Here is an 18,584-nt window from a genome sequence, read left to right as displayed (position 1 = left end):
TCTCAATCAGACTGGACTCATTCAGTCTAGGACGAATAACATGCATAAACTACCCAGGTCTTTCTGTGTGCGATACTGAGGGCTGAACCCAGGACCCCTAACACTGAGCAAAGACAGCCTGTGTGTGTGTGTGTGTGTGTGTGTGTGTGTGTGTGTGTGTGTGTGTGTGTGTCCAAACATTCAGTACCAAAGGAAGCCAGAAAGCATCACTGAATAGTCTGGAACTGAACTCACAGGTGGTTGGGAACAGCCACCTGGGTGCTGGGAACCTAATCCGGGTCTTCTGCAAGAGCGGTTAAGTACACTCAACCACCAAGCCTCTCAAGCCCCTGCATTTGTGTCTGTGTGAGGATGTGTGTGGGGCCACGTGTGCTACAGCACGTATGTAGCCATCAGAGGGCAACCGGTGGGAGTCACTTCTCTCTACCACATGGATTCAAGAGACTGAACTCAGGATTTTCAGGGTTGTCGGCGAGTACACTCGCCATTAAACACTTCCCAGGACACTAACTCACGGAGCAAACATTTATGGAACCCCTATGAAATCCTCATTACTTTGGGTTAAAAGTGAGGAGTAAGGGGCTGGGAGAGATGGCTCAGTGGCTAGGAGCACTGGCTCCCCTTCCAGAGCACCTCTGTTCGATTCCTAACACCCATGTGGTGTTAGGTAGCTCACAACCACCCACAAACCCAGTTCCAGGTGACTCAAAGCATGCAAACATAGATGCACTTAAACGATGTGAACGCATTATGTGGTCCCAACTGCACAAACAATTCACTGCCATGAGGGATGCAGTAATGTGGCCATGGAAGGAGCAAAGGGTCCCTGGGGTCCCCAGTGTGGTCTCTCCAACTGTCTTTCCATATTCCTCTCCCAATATTCCTTGCTGATTCAGCCAAGTTGCGCTAGACCGTACATAGTTATTATGTTTGCGGTTGTTATTTTCTCCTAGGCTTCTATACTGCAGTCCACATCCTGTATCAATTTTTTAAATTATTATTTATTCTTATTTCATGGGCATTGGAGTTTTGCCTGCATGTATATCTGTGTGAAGGTGTCCAATCTTGGAGTTATAGACAGTTGTGAGCTGCCACGTGGGTGCTGGGAATTGAACGCTGGTCCTTTGGAAGAGCAGTCAGTGCTCTAAACCACTGAGCCATCTCTCCAGCCCTCATACCAATTGTCTTAAAAGCCTCATGTTTGTTTTTGTTTTTGTTTTTGTTTTTGTTTTATTTTGTTTTGTTTTGAGACAGAGTTTCTGTGTGCATCCCTGACTGTCCTGGAACTCACTCTGTAGACCAGGCTGGCCTCGAACTCATGAGATATGCCTGCCTCTGCCTCCTGAGTGCTGGGATTGTACCATCACCACCCCGACCTTAACATTTTTATCCTTTCCTGACACCCTGAATAGAAGTGGACTTGGCTCAGAAGGATGTGAGGATCATCCACAGATCCTGGAGCTTTATTCGGGCATTCTAGGACACTCCACAGGACCAAGGCATGCTCAGTCCCCATCTCCCCTCACCCCTGTAAGCATTCAGTAGACTGTCACTTTCTACAGCCTATGGGTAGGTGGAATCACGGAGACAGCCTGAATTTTCCTCTTAAACATTCTAGACAGAACCTGTTAAATAACACGGATGGCCAAGTGCGGGATGCTAACACAAGACTCACTGTCCAGAAAGCACTCAGCTTTGCAGGGCGGGGACCACAGCACGTTTAGAAGAGGGCAGAGCCCTTCTGTATACAGGGCCCTGGGTGACTGCACTGATTCCACACACCTGTGTGAAGCGACCGGGGCTCTAGAAGCAAGGGTCTAGGAGCAAGATGTCTGTTAGGGAAATAAATCTGACTTTGCCGCATCAGCAGGCTTCAATGTCTTGGGTAAGCAGTCTTCTGCTTGGGAAGCACTGTAGGGGGGTTAAACGCCCCCCCCCACCCTGTTCCACTGGAAATACACAAACACCATGAAGCAGCACTCACCATTAGACCTCATTCTACCCTCCCCATACTTTCTCTACAAAGCCTTCCGCGCCCCCACCCCCCACCCCTAGAGCTCCAATCCCAGAAGAGGAGAGGAGGCAGCACAGGATGAACTGGCAGGATGAGACATTAGATGCGGCTGGAAGTCTAGAAAGGTTGGTGGCAATGCCCCAAACAAGGTCATTCCGGGAAGTTTGGATCCTCACCAAAAAGGGCAGGGCTTCCTGTCGACCATCCAACCCGAGAAATTCTTCAAAAGCTCCTGACATACTTCCAAAGATGGGGGTGGGGGGTGTTAATTCGGGGGAACTACCATCCCACCTCCCATTCTAACCAGGCTCTTGGCTTGTATTATGCATGGCAATTTATTTTATTAATGTACACATGAGGGAAGACATATAATTTCTGCAGGTCAGCGGAAGAGACACCTGCAGGCTAGGTACTCGCACATTACCTGTCTTTGCCAGCAAGACTGAAGGAGAGGTAGGAGCAAGAGGCAGCCCGGGTTACTGAGGTGGCAGGCCTTTGGGCTGGCTCGGGTGGGAGAAGATCTCTCTTTTGCTGGTGAATTTGCAACTGTCTGGATTCTTTTCACAGAGACGCAGAATTCTGCCACAATTAGTCCTAAGTCTGCCTTCTTTTTCTTTAGAGAAGAGGCCGGGACTCGCACAGGCCTGCAGGTGGATTGAGGGCTCTGGACTCCTGGAAATCGGGACTCCTCCCCCTCGCTCCTCCCTCAAGTTGTTTAGCCTGGGGGAGTGCTCCAGATGACAGTGGCCAAGTTGTGTGAGGGACCCAGGGGAGCGCCACAGCTGAGGCGACTATTGGACCTTGTCCTAAGAAGTACCCCTCAATCCCCACAAAAGTCCTGGTCCCACACACAGCACTGTGAACTAACTGGGAGGGCACAGAACAACAGAAGGCCACTGTCCTCAGAGGTGCCAGTGAGACGTGTTTATCAGAGCAGAATTTCCAGATGAGGAAATGAAACTTCCGGTCCATTCTGTAGACATTGTAGACCCTGGAGGAAGATACAAATCATTTCCTGGAATAAGAGGTAGGAAAGGAAAAATGGCAAAGATCCAGTCTGATTCTAGAAAGGGGGTGAAAAAAACCAATAGGTTTTTCTTAGATTATCTTTCACAAAGGCCTCGGGAATGGTAAAGTCAGTTAGTTTCTTTTTCCGCCCCTCTTGGTGATGCTGTGGAGTGAGCAGGCCAACCGCTCTGCCACTGAGCCACATGCATCCCAGCCCTAAAATCATCAGCATCTTCTCCACAAGGAGATCAGGAGGTGCTTAGGAGTGTCAGCAGCCACGGTCCCCAGAAATTCATTTCACCTGTATGACACTCATTTCCTGCCTCTTACATCACAGACACCTGATGTGGATCCTTAAAAGCGGCTGCGGATGGCATACAGCAGTGGTTAAAAAGCGGTGTGCCTGAGGGCAGCAAGGGGACACGGGGCCCCACCCCTCACCAAGAAGCCGTTTGCAATTGATGCCCACTGGCAAAGAGAGATCAGTTTTCTCCAATGCAGTGTCCCTGGGTATATAAACCACACTGCAGGACAGGCCAATGCTCAGGAGATGGCCAACATGAAACAAACTTAATGCTATCTTTTGTGGACTTTTAGATTTTGCTTTGTTTTGGCTGGGTTGTATGTATGTATGTATGTACATACTTATTTTGGTCTATTGGTCTTTTGTCTCCAAGACAGAGTTTCTCTGTGTAGCCTTGGCTGTCCTGGAACTGGCTCTGTAGACCAGGGTAGCCTCGAACTCGGAGATCTGCCTGCCTCTGCCTCCTCAGTGCTGAGATTAAAGGCGTGTGCCACCACCGCCCGGCTTGTGCGAAGCTTTTATAACACCAAAATTAAGTGCGTGTGTGTCTAATCCATGCAAGGGTTAGCAGCGGCAACAGCACATAACCGTGGTCACCACGGTCACCAGCATTGAGGCCACCCACATGGTCAAGCTGTAATCATCCTTGCAACCTTACTAAACGGATTCTATAAGCCCTGGGTCACTACCACTGCACACCCGGTCTCGGTGGCTGGGCCATTCACTGTATATGTGCGTCTGGAACAGACTGTGGGGACTTCTGCTGACAAATGGGAGAAACTGCCAGGGATTGTTTCTCTCAATGGTCTGGACCGGCTTTAAGTTCATAGCAGAGCAGTAAAAGGAAAGAAAAGCTGTCTGTCTGTCTGCCTGTCTGTCTGCCTGTCTGTCTTGAGTCTATCACAAGTAAGATTGATCAAGGTATAAGACACCCTCAAACCTTCATTTTCTTTTTCTCTTTCTTTTAGTTTTCCTTTGTTTTGTTTTTGTTTTCCAAGACAAAACAAAACCAAACAAAACAACCACAGGGTTTCATTTCTCTGCGTAGCCCTGGCTGTCCTGAAACTCTCTAAAGACCAGGCTGGTCTCAAACTCAGAGGTCTGCCTGTCTCTGCCCACCAAATGCTAGAATCAAAGGTGTGTAGCATTACCACCTAGCAAACCTTGGTTTTTTTTTTTTAAACCTACAAATTTTGGATTAAGTAAAACTTGTCTTTCCAACTTTATAGTACTGCCATGAGGATTCCAGGAGCAATGGTACATGAATTTTCTATGTGGAAAATATATTGTTGCTATATTTACTGGACAAGGCCTTGTCCACCACAGGGACACCTATGTTATTCCTCCCTCTCTCAGATGTCATTTATTATGCAAAGCCCTTTCTTACACTAGCCCTCTCATTTTTAAATCAGTACATGAGATAGCTAGGCATTCTGCTGAATATAAGGGGGTTTTTGTTGTTGTTTTTGTTGTTTGGTTTTTCCAGACAGGGTCTCTCTGTGTATCCTTGACTGTCCTGGACTCACTTTGTAGACCAGGCTGGCCTCAAACTCACAGCAATTCCCTGCCTCTGTCTCCCAAGTTCTGGGATTAAAGCCGTGCACCACCACCGCCCGGCAAGTTTTTTGTTTTGTTTTTTTTTTTTTAAGATTTATTTATTTATTTTATGTATGAGAGCTCTATCTGCATGAACACCTGCAGGCCAGAAGAGGACATTAGAGGGCATAGATGGTTGTGAGCCACCATGTGGTTGCTGGGAATTGAACTCAGGACCTCTGGAAGAGCAAACAGTGCTCTTAACTGCTGAGCCACCTCTCTGGCCCAAGCTTGTTTTCTTATTTGCCAATTGTGGTCTGCTAATTTTGGAAACAATTTTAGAATCCAATATGTGCCCTAAAACCAGAGGGCTAGATCTGCCACCTAGTCACTCCTCCTAATATTCTCAGAGCTCTCTCAGCCTTTGCTCGCCCCACCCTCTCCACCGCCCAGTATCCTGCAGAAATGCCTTCCCTGGAGAGTCATTGGTTATATCAAGAATAATAATGAAAAAGCCAGGCATGATGGCACATGCCTTTAATCTCTGCACTTGGGAGGCAGAGGCAGGTGGATCTCTGTGAGTTCAAAAACAGCCTGGTCCACAAAGCTAGTCCAGGACAGCCAGGACTACACAGAGAAACCCTGTCTCAAAACAAAACAAAACAACAACAACAACAAAGATGTTGAAAAATGGAGCTGGAGCCAGATGTGGTGGTGCACACCTTTAATCCTAACACTGGGGAGGCAGAGGCAACCCTGGGCTCTTACATAGAGAAACTCTGTTTCAGAAAAAAAGAGGGGGCGGATAAGGAAGGGAGAGAGGTGGGGAGAAAGAAAGAAAGAAGGAAAGGAAGGAAGGAAAGAAAAATGGGACTTGGGCATCAGAAATATTTGACTCAAAGCCAGTAATGGTGACTTACACTATAATACAAGCGAGTGACAGGCTGGGGCCAGACTGAGGGCAGGAGGAGGAGGATGAAAAGGAAAGGAAGGAAGGGAGGAAAGAGGAAGTAGAGATGGTTTACTCACCAGCAGCCAGGACCACGCCCTGCTCTTGGGAGAGGACTTGAGTTTGGTCCTCAGCACCCACACCATGCAGCCTACAACCACTGTCACCCCAGCTGCTGTGGGTCAGATGCCTTCTTCTGGCTCTGACTACTGCCCTCATGTACACAAACCCCACACAGATACACACATATATACATAATTAACAAATTTAAACGCTGTCTCAAAAACAAAACAAAACAAAAATTTTTAAAGGGCTCAAGAGATGGCTCAGAGCCTATGAGTACCTTACCCCTCTTGCTCTTGTTCAAATCTCAGCTCACAACTGGCAAAGCTCACAAAGGCAGCTCACAACTCTAGCTCAAGGGCATCCCATGCCCTTTCCTGGCCTCTAGGAGCAGCAGACATCCACATAGTGCACATACATAAATGCAGCCAAAACACTTGTACACACTTAGAAAAACACACATAAATCTTTACAAAGCCCTAGCTGTCCTGGAACTCACTGTGTAGACTAGGTTGGCCTGGTCCTGGAATTCACAAAGATTCACCTGCCTCTGCCTTCCAAGGAGTGCACTATCGCATCTGGATGAAATACATAAAAATCTTTTTTTTTTTTTTTTTTTTTTTTTCCAGAGACAGGGTCTCTCTGTGTAGCCTTGGCTGCTTTGTAGACCTGGCTGGCCTTGAACTCAGAGTGATCCGCCTGCCTCTGCCTACTGAGTGCTGGGATTAAAGGCGTGTGCCAACACACTCGGCAAAATACATAAATCTTTTTTTTTTTTTAGATTTATTTATTTATTTATTTATTATACAGTGTTTTGCCTTCATGTACACCTGCACTCTAGAAGAGGGCATCAGATCACATTATAGATGGTTGTGAGCCACCATGTGGTTGCTGGGAATTGAACTCAGGACCTTTGGAAGAGCAGGCGGCACTCCTAACCTCTGAGCCATCTCTCCAGCCCCCAAAATACAAAACCTTTAGATAGACAGCAAAAAGAGATGACTAAGAGAAAAAAGAACGACTCTGGCCAAATGGTGAAGATGGTTTCTGCTCTTGGGGAGTCACTTCTGTGGTTGAGAAAAAAAGAGCAATGCTCTGCTTACTCTTTTCTGTTAAGGGTCAAGGTTTTATTCTACAGTCTATGCAGACATTCTTTTACCCTACCTGCTCTTCACACTTCTTTGTTTTGCTTTTGAGACAAAGCCTCACTCAGTATCCTAGGCTGGGCTCAAACTTGAGATGATCTGTTTGCTTCAGTCTCCCTAGTGTTTTGCTACCACGCTTGGCTGTCATGTTGGCCCAATGTAAACCACACCCTTCTCGTGTGTGTGTGTATGTGTGTGTGTGTTATGATTTTTGTTTGTTTTTCGAGACAGGGTTTCTCTGTGTAGCCTTGGCTGTCCTGGACTCTCTCTGTAGACCAGGATGGCCTTGAACTCACAGAGATCCCCCTACCTCTGCCTCCCAACTCCCAGGATTAAAGGTGTGCACTACCATGGCCAGCTGGCTTCTGATTTTTGTTACTGGGGACAGAACTCAGTCCTCATGCAGTCTAGGCAATGTGTTCTACACCAGAGCTTCATCCCCAACCTCTATTATTAATTCAACACTGATGGTCTTATTAAGTAAAAGTTTTTTGGACTAGAGAGATAGCTCAGTGGTTAGCAGTACTCATTACTTGTCTAGAGGACAGAAGTTTAATGCCTAGCATCCACATAAGGCACTGGCTTCAGCTCCAGCGGATACATTGCCTCTGGCCTCTGTGGCCACATGCACTCACACGCACATATCCACATGCAGACACATACACATAATTCAAATGATTAAAAGAGACCAGAAGAGATGGGTCACCAGTTAAGAGCACTGGCTGCTGGGGGCTGGAGAGATGGCTCAGAGGTTAAGAACACTGTCTGTTCTTCCAAAGGTCCTGAGTTCAATTCCCAGCAACCACATGGTGGCTCACAACCATCTTTAATGTGATCTGATGCCCTCTTCTGGCCTGCAGATGTACATGTAGGCAGACCATGTATACATAATAAATAAATAAGTCTTTAAAAAAAAAAAAAAAAAAAAGAGCACTGGCTGCTCTTTCAGAGAGGACCCAGGTTCAGTTCCCAGCACCCACAAGGTGGCTCATAACCAGCTCCAGGGGATCTGATGCCCTCTTCTGGCCTCCAAGGGCACTGCACATGCACATAGAGCCTAGATATACATACAAGCAAAACACACCACTACACATAAAAATAAAGGTTAAACATTTTAAATAATAGAAATCAAATTATTTTTTAACATTTTTTGTGTGCTATGTGCCTGCTAATGCCATGGCACATGTGTGGAGGTCAGAGGACAGCTTCCTGAATCTGTTCTCTCCTGTTACCTTCTGGGATCTGGAAGGCCCCTCACTGGACCTGAGCATGAATAAAAGCTTTCAGGGGACTCTGTAATGTCATTACTCCCCACTTTCTTCTTTTCTCGAGACAGTCTCATGGAGCCTAGGCTGGTGTCGACCCCGTGGATCCCTTAAAGTCATGGCTTTTCAGGCTCTCCTAATGCGTGGAGCACAGCTGTGAACTACCAAGCCCGTTCTCTATTCACTCTATAGCCCTAGCTGATCTGAAACTTGCTATGTGGACTAAGCTGGCTTTCAACTTGTGGTGATGATCCTCCTGCCTCTTGCTTCCCAAGTGCTGAGATTACTAGTATATACTGCCAACACCTGGCTCCCATTTTAAGATCCATTTGGCAGGGTTTTGCTGTGGCTGTTCTCACTCGCTCAGGATACATGAAGCTGCTGATCTTCACACCTCGGCACCCTGAGTACTGGAGATACAGGCATAAGCCATTATCCATGCTGAGATACCCGCTAAACATTTCTATTACAATAACGTCAGGGAAACCTTTGTGGAGGTCAAAGCACAACTTGCAGGAACCAATTCTTTTTCTTTCTACCATGTGAGCCCCATGGATCGAACTCAGGCCGTCAGGCTTGGCAGCAGGCACATTTATCCACTAAGCCATCTCACCGGCTCGAGAATACGTATTAGCACAAACTCTCGGTAGAGGCCTGTGGGCTACGATTACTCAAATCCCTACCATACGGTGAGACACTGGTAACCAGGGAGCCAGATCACCATATCTGGTAGCGATCTGCTTTCCACAGCAGGAGTAAGGGTGACGATGAGGTTCTGAGCAGCGCCAGTCTCTTCTCGTGTACACAACCTTTTTCAGAGGCGCCGAGACTCTGAAAGAGCACTCCTTGAGGTCCCTCTGGCCCTTCCACACAGTTCCTCTGTCCTGTCATTCTGTCCCTTCTCATGGCAGGGCCAGCCTTTGATGGGCAGTGATGTAGGCTGGGGCCAAGCCTGCACAGCTTGAAAGACATGAGCGTCAACTTGACGTTGGCAAGGTTCTTTCTGGTTCTGTCATCTATGTTTATGACTGTCCTGACTTTAGCCATAGGCAGAAGGCAAAGTGCGCCTTGCAGTAAAGGCAGTTCAACACCATACGCCAAGGGTCACATTTTGAGCAGAGTGCCAGCTGTTGACTTACCTGTAGGCATATTTTGTTTGTTTATATGTTTGTGGGGGTTTTTTTGTATTTTTTGTTTTGTTTTGTTTTGTTTTGTTGAGAGACAGGGTTTCTCCTCTGTGTAGCCTTGGCTGTCCTAGACTCTCCCTAGTGTTTTGCTACCATGCTTGGCTATCACATTGGCCCAATGTAAACTACACCCTTCGTGTGTGTGTGTGTGTGTGTGTGTGTGTGTGTGTGTGTGTGTGTGTGTGTGTCTGTTCGTGTTCTGATTTTTGTTTGTTTTTCGAGACAGGGTTTCTCTGTGTAGCCTTAGCTGTCCTGGACTCACTTTGTATACCAGGCTGGCCTCAAACTCACAGCGATCCATCTGCCTGTCCCCGAGTGCTGGGATTAAAGGCGTGCGCCACCACGCCCGGCTTTACCTGTAGGTCTTCATCAACCCATCCACCCTCCTATGTACTCAACGCTCCAAAAAGATCAGGAGAGGAACTGACAGTGCACCAGCCCATCTGTGGAGGGAGAGTAGGTCCCTACCTGACTCCTCTCACGTCTTTTCTGATCAACGATCAGGCATTGGCTGTGTGCTTCGGGTCCTGTGCTCCCGGGTCCCTTCTAGTACCTGAGTGGCTTCTGCTAGGCCGAGGGTCCAGACGGGCCTGAGTGGCGACTACCAGAAGGTCATTCAGAGATTCAGCATGGCTGTGAGAAGCCTGCAGGAGGATGATGGAGGGCGTGTCCCTCTCTCTCTTCCTGCCAGAGCTGCGGCTGTTGGGGTACCACTCCTTGGACAAGGGCCGGTTTTCTGGAAAGGCAAAGTCATTTGGCATCACCGGTTTGTGCTGCTATAGTCAGCACAGATTCCTGGTGAAGGCCACCTCCTGCCAGGTTCCCATGCCCACAAACTGGCTAAAGGTCTTGGAATCAAAGTCAGCGGCCATTGCTCCTTCCCTCCACACAGGTTTTACAGCCCAAGATTGGCACAGACAATGGGGCTCGTGTGAACCGAGAGCTGGGGATGTTAAATATCAGAACTTTATTGGCTCTTTTGCTCAGTGGGGATAGAGACTGTCTAAGAGCACAGGCTGTGTCTCTATCACTGGACAGAGCGATGGGTCTAATACTTTCCTTGACCTGGGAATCCCGAGACCTGGGGTCTGTTCCAACTAGTCCCCCCTCTAATGCTATATAGCTTTAATCTTCTTGTCATTGTTAGTTTTGGTTTAGGTACTTTTGTTTGTTTATTTGTTTTTGTTTTTTCAAGACAGGGTCTCTCTGTGTAGCCTTGGCTGCCCTAGACTCATTTTGTAGACCAGGCTGGCCTCGAACTCACAGCAATCCATCTGCCACTGCCTCCTGAGTGCTGAGATTAAAGGCGTGAGTTACCACCGCCCGCCCGGCGAATTGGGGATTTTTATGTAATGATTTTTACTTTAATTTTATGGGTGTTCTGCCTATATGTCTGTCTATGTGCCACATGTGTGCCGGATGCCCATGGAGGCTAGAGGAGGGCATTGGATTGCCTGGGGTTACAGACAGTTGTGAGCAGCCATGTGGGTGCTAGAAACTCAACCTGGGTCAAAAGAAAAAAAAGAGAAAAAAGCCAGTGCTCTTAACTACTGAGCTGTCTCTCCAACTTCTAGTTGCGTAACGTAAACTATTTTATTATTATTGTGTATATGTGCATATGTGTGGGTGTGTGTACCACAGCACACACATAGGAAGTCAAAGAACAATTTTTTGTGCAATCAGTTCTCCCCACCCACTTTTATGTGGATCCCAGTGATCAAGTTCAGATCACCAAAGTTATGTGGCAATTGCCCTTTCACTCACTAGGCCATCTCACAAGCCCTACTGATTTATATTTATATATATTTCTTGAATTTTTATTTGGGTGCTGGAAAGATGGCTCATCAGTTAAGAGCACTGTATGCACTTCCAAAGGTCCTGAGTTCAATTCCCAGCAACCACGTGGTGGCTCACAACCATCTATAATGTGATCTGATGCCCTCTTCTGGCATGTAGGCACACATGCAGATAGAGCACTCATAAACATTAAAAATAAAACACAGCAGGGCAGTGGTGGCGCACACCTTTAATCCTAGCACTCGGGAGGCAGAGGCAGGCAGATCGCTGGGAGTTCGAGGCTAGCCCAGTCTACGAAGCAAGTCCAAGACAGCCAAGGCTACACAGAGAAACCCTGTCTTGGGAGGAAAAAATAACAAAACAAAACACTGGCTGTTCTTCCAGAGGACCTAGGTTCAAATCCCAGTACCTACAGAGTGGCTTACAGTTGTCTGAAATTCTAATCCCAGGGAATCCAACTCCCCGTTCTGCCTTCCAATGGCATCAGGCACACACGTGGTATGCCTAGACACAAAATACATAAATGCATTTGCTTTTATTGATGTGTATGTGCCTACTTGCCTGTATGTGAACCACATGGGTACAGGTGCCCAAGGAGGCCAGAAAAGGACATGGGATATTATAAAGCTGGAGTCACACAGACAGTGGTGAACTGTCCAATACAGATGCTGGCCCGGCCCTTGTTTGTTTGTTTGCTTGCTTGTTTGTTTGTTTGAAATAGGGTCTCACGATGTAACTCTGGCTGTCCTGGAACTGGCTTTGTAGACCAGGCTGGCCTCAAACTCACAGAGATACACCTGCCTCTGCCTCCCCAATGCTGGGATTAAAGGCGTGCACCACCACCACCGCCACCACCACTCCCACTTGTCTATCTGTCTATCTGTCTGTCTATCTGTCTGTCTATCTATCTATCTATCTATCTATCTACCTATCTATCTAGAGAAAGTGTCTTGCTGTGTATCTCCGGCTAGCTACAATCTCAGCTCCTGACTGCTGAGATTTCAGGCAGATGCCACCAGACTTTAGCCCCAGTGCTACAGTTTGGACGCTGAAAGTCTTCTAAAGGCCTGAAGGTAAAGTTTGTCCCCTGATGGTCCTGAGAAGGTATGGATCCTATGGTGACTCCCTAGGAAGTGAGTTTCATCCACCCTTCCCTTCCACCACTGCCAGGGAGTCACGCTCACACCTAAGACCCAAAGCAGTGGGTCTGCCCGGCCATTAACTAAGACTCGGAAAGCCCTGAGCCCCAAACAATCACACTCTCTTTAAAAGTTAGTGACCTGAGTCATCTTGTCACCGTAAGACAAAGCTGATTCTGGTGCCCGAGCTCCTGGCACACCCCTGCCTGCCCCAGCACTCACGTGACTTGGGAGCCAGAAACAAGGAGCGTTTCTTCCTCATCTGAACCGTCCGCAGTATGTCTGACATCAGCCGCTGCCTCTTCATGTCGTTCCTTAGCAAGGTCCAGCTGCGCTCCAAAGGCTCGGGTTTGGAAGCCGTGGGGGGCTTGGGTTTTTTCTCCTGGGCCAGCTTTTGGGAGGCCTTCTGCTGCATGTACTTAGAGGAGATCATGTGGATGCTGTCGGGGCTGCTGCACTCAGCGCTGGTGGACAGGGAGTCTAGAGAGGTGGCGAGCTGGGCGGTGGCTTCTGGGGAGATTCCTACAGATGTTAAGGGCTGAAAGAGAGAACAGCTGGAATGAGATTGCAGGAGGCAGAGGGATCCCTCCTGAAAGAAACAGCAGGAACAGTCACGCTGGTGAATGAAGAGTGCCCTCTGGGACCACAGAGGTATCTTGGTGGTTAAGAGCACTGGCTGCTCCTTAAGACCAGTGGCCTCTCAGGTCTCTATGAACACCTGACATACGTGATGCACAATGCAGACAGCCACATACACATGTATAATAAATGCTAAACATTTTATTGTTGGTGTTTCTTGGGCTTGGTCCTGGAACAGGAAAGATCTATAAGCCGGGTGTGGTGGCGCATGCTTTTAATCCCAGCACTCGGGAGGCAGAGGCAGGTGGATCACTGCGAGTTTGAGGCCAATGTGGTCTACAAAGTGAGTCTAGGCCAGCCAAGGCTACACAGAGAAACCCTGTCTTGAAAAAAAAACAAACAACCCAAAAACAAATTTCATATCTGGCCCTGTGTTTGTGTACATTTATTACGTATTACATATACTTTTAAAGATGGGACAGACTTGGGGCTGGAGAGAAGATTCAGCAGCTGACAGCACTTGCTGCTTTCACAGAGGACCCAGGTTCAGTTCCCAGCACACACATGGTAGCTCACAACCGCCTGTAACTCCAGGTCGAGGGGGTTTAATGGCCTCTTCTGACTTGCTACCATTGCATTGAAGGGGCCCATACACCTACAGTCAGGTGCATGCATATTCATAAAATAAGTATTTAAGATGGACCAGGCTAGCCCTCAATTCTGGAGCCTGAACACCCTTCCTGCTTCAGCATCCTTCCAGGTAGCTGGGACCACACTGGCTCATGTCACTACACTTATCTCACCAAAATGAGTTTATCATTAGGTGTAGTGGCACATGCCTTTACTCCCAGAGTGCAAGAGGCCAACCTTGCCTCAAAACAAAAAAACAAAAACCAACAACAACAACAACAACAAAGGAAAAATATAGGGAAAAGGCCGCGTGACAACATAGGCAGTCAGTGTTGTCATCGAGCAATGCTTGCCAGCAGCCATAAGAATATGATGACATGATGACATGTTGGGTGGCGGTGGCAGCACGTGCCTTTACTCCCAGGTGGATCCCTGTTTGAGGCCAGCCTGGTCTACACAGAGCAAGTCCCATGACAGCCAGAGCTACACATAGAAACCCTGTCTTGAAAAATGAAACAAAAACAATAACAAAAAGGATATGATGATGCAAAGAAGACTCTTCTTTCCAGAGACTTCTGAAGAAACCTGGCCATGCCCACACTGTAGTTTCTAGAACCGTGAGAGGACACATGGTGCTGCTTTAAGCATCTAGACTTGACACACTGCACTGGAGGAAACTAGCTGGCGCTAAGAGCAACCTGCCTAAGAAAAGAGGCGGGCGTGGTGGCACACGCCTTTAAGCCCAGCCCTCGGGGAGCAGAGGCAGGCAGATCTCTGTGAATTCGAGGCCAGTCTGGTCTACAAAGCGAGTCTAGGACAGCCAAGGCTAACACAGAGAAACCCTGCCTCGAAAAACAAAAAACAAAAAACAAAAACAAAAACAAAAACAAAAAAAAAAAGAAAGAAAAAAGGAAGAAAGAAAAAGAAAAGGAGGTATGGGGTAGGAGCATCAGGCCTACCCTCCCAGCAGGCATGCCAGTCCACTGTTTGGTCTTCACAATTGGAGGAGCTGAGGCTCAGGCAGCAGCGGTGGGTCCTCAAAGAGCCACAAGTTTGGGACAGAAAGAGGACCAGAAAGCAAGACTCTCACCATTCCCTCCCAGAGCTGCACTTACCAGGGCACTGCTGATTATGTTCACCACGAAGGCTGATTTGACTTCCTTGGCTTTGGGACTAGACTTATGGAGCTCTGTCCCAAAGCAGTTGAAGTTTGAACTCCTCAGGTCAGGGACGGAACTGTGGTGTCTGGTGGACGTGGACTTCCAGGGAGTGAGGCTGACCTCCTTGGGGCCTTTCTGGTAGAGGCTGCCGGCAGTTTCATTTTTCCTTATGCCTCTGATATTCAGGAACAGGCCAGGCGTGCAGGACACTAAAGCCATGGGTTGGTAGGACTGGGGAGGACGAAACCAAACACACAGCCCATGGGGGAACGCAGTCCTGCCCACCACTGGATCCATCTGCACCCCAGGGAAGGTGCAAGAGAGATGAGGAGGAAGGCAACAGGAGGAGAAACCAGAGACAGCCCCATGTGGATTGTGAGGGGAGGGATGGCTTCAGCCACTTGAAACTCAGATGACAAACAGGACAGTGTATACACGATGGAAAAGCATCCCATGGCTTTCACCAGACCCCTCAAGAGGCTGTGACCCCCAACGAAGTTGAAAATAGTTCCCAACCCAGGAAGGCAGGCATGGCGGCACACCCCTGCAACCCCAGCACCCCAGTGGCAGAAGCAGGAGGATGGCCATGGGTTAGAGCGTGGTCTATGTACGTAGTGAGTTCCAGGCCAGCAAGCAGGCCTCCACGATGAGAGTTAAGACATTTGAAAAAACTAAAAGATTAGAGAGGGGCTGGCAATATGTAGCTCAATTTGTGGTCTCGTTTGCATGAGGCTCTGCTTCAGTCTCTAGCGCTGTGTTAACCAGGCCTATGTGCCTCACGCCTGTAATCCCAGCCCTCAGGAGGCGGAGGCAGGAGGATCAAAACTTCTACATTAGCTTGGGCTGCATGGCAAGTTTGGGGTCACCCAGTGCTACATGAGACCCCCATCTCTAAGAAACAAACAAGACTCAAGACCCAAATATGATACGATGTGCTGCAAAGTCATCTGTGTCCGCTGAGGTAGAGGAGAACAGGAGGTATCAGAAACCAAAGACTTCAAGCCCGGGATGACGAAGGCACCTCACCAGGGGCTGGGCCACGCTGTGCAGAGAGCATGCAGGCGGCACCCAGCCCTTTTCAATCACCCCCATGTAGTGTCCCAAGGGTCTTGTCTCCAGGAGCCTGCTGGAGGGGCCATTCCCATCCAAATTGGAGATGAGGACAGGATACATAGTCGTGAATCACACACACACACACACACACACACACACACACCGTGTGACCTCATGCTCAGCCCCTTAGCACAGCCAGGCTGCACTTACTCCCAGAGGCACAGAGGACAGACCAGTGAGCATCCTCTACTACTAAAACAGATGGATCCTCTTAACAGATGCCAAGCTCTGTGAGCCTTCTAGATCCCCTTCCTGTAGTCCGGGGGGTTCTGGGCTGCAATCAGTGTGTCTGCGCTCGGAGCAGAGGTCTCCGGGACACCCTCCCACGGATGGGCCCAAGCCGGGGTAGGGTGCCGGTTTTACACCTTCCCCCCTCATCTGAGTTTACTTGTTTGGGGGGATGGGTGACCGTCTTGCACTTCTGCTGTTGTCTCTGTCGCTGCTGCGTCCTCAGGGCCTTGTCTCTTGCCTGCTCGCCCGCAGACTCGCCCTGCGTCTCTGCTTTCTTCTCTGTCTTTAGGGAGAATTTGTTTTCCTGTTTCTCCTTCAGCTCCCGGATCAGCTGCCTATCGATAGAAGAACACGTGAGTGAATGTCTCGGGCTAGGGAGCAGGTGTTCTTCTTGGGGTAGGGTGGAGTGGATAAGATGGAGTGGGAGAGCCGGGCGTCGTGGCGCACGCCTTTAATCCCAGCACTCGGGAGGCAGAGGCAGGCGGATCGCTGTGAGTTCGAGGCCAGCCTGGTCTACAAAGTGAGTTCGGGATGGCCAAGGCTATACAGAGAGAAACCCTGTCTCGAAAAACCAAAAAAAAAAAAAAAAAAAAAAAAAAAAAAAAAAAAAAAAAAAAGATGGAGTGGGAAAGGGCCTGGCTTTGCCATGCAGCCCAAGCACCAGCTACTCTTTCCATGGGACACAGGATCCATTCCCAGCACCTACACGGCAGTCCACAACTGCCTGTAACTCCAGTTCCAGGGGATCTGATGCCCTCTTCTGGTGTGTGTGAAAACAGAGCACTCAGGAGCTGGGTGTGGTGGTGCACGCCTTTAATCCCAGCACTCGGGAGGCAGAGGCAGGCGAATCACTGTGAGTTCGAGGCCAGCCTGGTCTACAAAGTGAGTCCAGGACAACCACGGCTACACAGAGAAACCCTGTCTTGAAAAGCCAAAAAAGAAAAAGAAAAAAAAAAAAAGAAGAAGAAAGAAAACAGAGCACTCACATACATAAAAATTAATTAAGCCAGGTGGTAGCGGCACACACCTTTAATCCTAGCACTTGGGAGGCAGAGGCAAGCAGATCGCTGTGAGTTCGAGGCCAGCCTGGTCTACAAAGTGAATCCAGGACAGTCAAGGCTACACAGAGAAACCTTGTCTCGAAAAACCAAAATAGTAACAACAATAATAATAACAAATTAAATATATATTTTTAAATATATGGAGCGATAGAGTGCCTGCACATGAGTGACTGAAGGCCAAGGGACAGAGTAGGTTAAGAGTCATCCTTCCTGCCAGTGCAGTGGCGCACGCCTTTAACCCCAGCACTCAGGAGGCAGAGGCAAGTGGATCTCTATGAGTTCAAGGCCAGCTTGGTCTACAAAGCGAGCCTAGGACAGCCAAGGCTATACAGAGAAACCCTGTCTCGAAAAAAAAGAATAGCACCTTTCCAGGGAAGGTGACAGTCCCTTCTTATACCACAGTGCTCCCATCACTTGCCCCCTCCCTTGAAAGAGGGACCAAATAGGGGACTAAGGCAAGGGGCTCCCATGTTGGGCCTCTTCATATGCTGGGCTCGCTGGCCAGTGAATCCTGGGACTGCACCAAAGGTGGTACACCAGATGAGGTCACTCGGTCTCACGAGTCGGGAACAGGGCAGTTCGAGTCCTTTCATGTGGCATGCTCTGTGCTCTGACGTCCCCTCTCATAAATGAGGAAATATTTGTTGGGGACTGGCCCTAATAGGATGGCTCTCTCCCAGCTCTTGGGTTTGCTATAAACCTGGCTACACAACACACTTCTGAGGTGGTGGGGCGGGCGTCTGTCTCAAGAGCGAGGGTCTAAATAAAACAGCAGCTCGGCTCTTAAATGAAATCAGCGGATTCTTCTGGTTCCCCGTCTTTGTGAGACTCAGACCAGACCGAATGTTCCGTCAGCGGCGAGGTCATGAACCGAGACACAGATGCTCTCCCTGCCACCTTGCGTCACCCAGAGGAGCAGATCTGGCACACCCTGCCCACCTCAGCCCGACAGGACGACTTCCTACCGGGCATACAGCTCCCGGGCTCTGGAAGCAACAGTCTTCTGGAAGAGGGAGCTGTTGTCCTGGAAGAACTTCTCGTACTTCTCCAGATTCAGACCAGGGTAGATGAGCCGGAACCCGCCACAGTTTTTCTTCTCATATTCCTCTGTTTTCTGTAACCTCACTGCCTGGAAACCCTTGACTTCCTCCATTCTGTTAGGGAACAAAACACGGGGCCAGGGGCCCACGTTTACATTTACGTTTTCCTGGGAGGGGACATGTCCAAGCTGGGTGTCACATAAGGGCCTTGCACATAATAGTGGTTGGTCAGTGATTGTTAAATAAAAACAAGACTGTTTCTGGGAGGGGGTTCTAGCACTCCGGGGACAGTCAGCGTCACGATGCACAGAGGAGCTGGTTACAAGGGTCTGACAGCTCAACCAAATTCTCTCCTTTTATGAG

At 48.7% G+C, this 18,584-nt stretch overlaps 1 protein-coding gene across 1 annotated transcript in view; it reads right to left on the bottom strand.

Annotated features, from left to right (window-relative positions):
- Positions 1-2,794: 2,794 nt before the first annotated feature.
- Ttll6 (tubulin tyrosine ligase like 6) overlaps positions 2,795-18,584 on the bottom strand; it is a 42,199-nt gene continuing 26,409 nt past the window's right edge. The window contains 6 exon segments of the mRNA XM_051158382.1: positions 2,795-3,005; positions 9,940-10,207; positions 12,630-12,945; positions 14,732-15,007; positions 16,278-16,455; positions 18,147-18,335. Of these exon segments, the coding sequence (XP_051014339.1) occupies positions 9,972-10,207; positions 12,630-12,945; positions 14,732-15,007; positions 16,278-16,455; positions 18,147-18,335 (1,195 nt within the window). The 3' untranslated portion in view covers positions 2,795-3,005; positions 9,940-9,971.

This window comes from Acomys russatus, chromosome 16 (assembly GCF_903995435.1).
Source record: "Acomys russatus chromosome 16, mAcoRus1.1, whole genome shotgun sequence".
Taxonomy (NCBI): Eukaryota; Metazoa; Chordata; class Mammalia; order Rodentia; family Muridae; genus Acomys; species Acomys russatus.
This window is presented reverse-complemented; position numbering and strand designations above follow the sequence as displayed.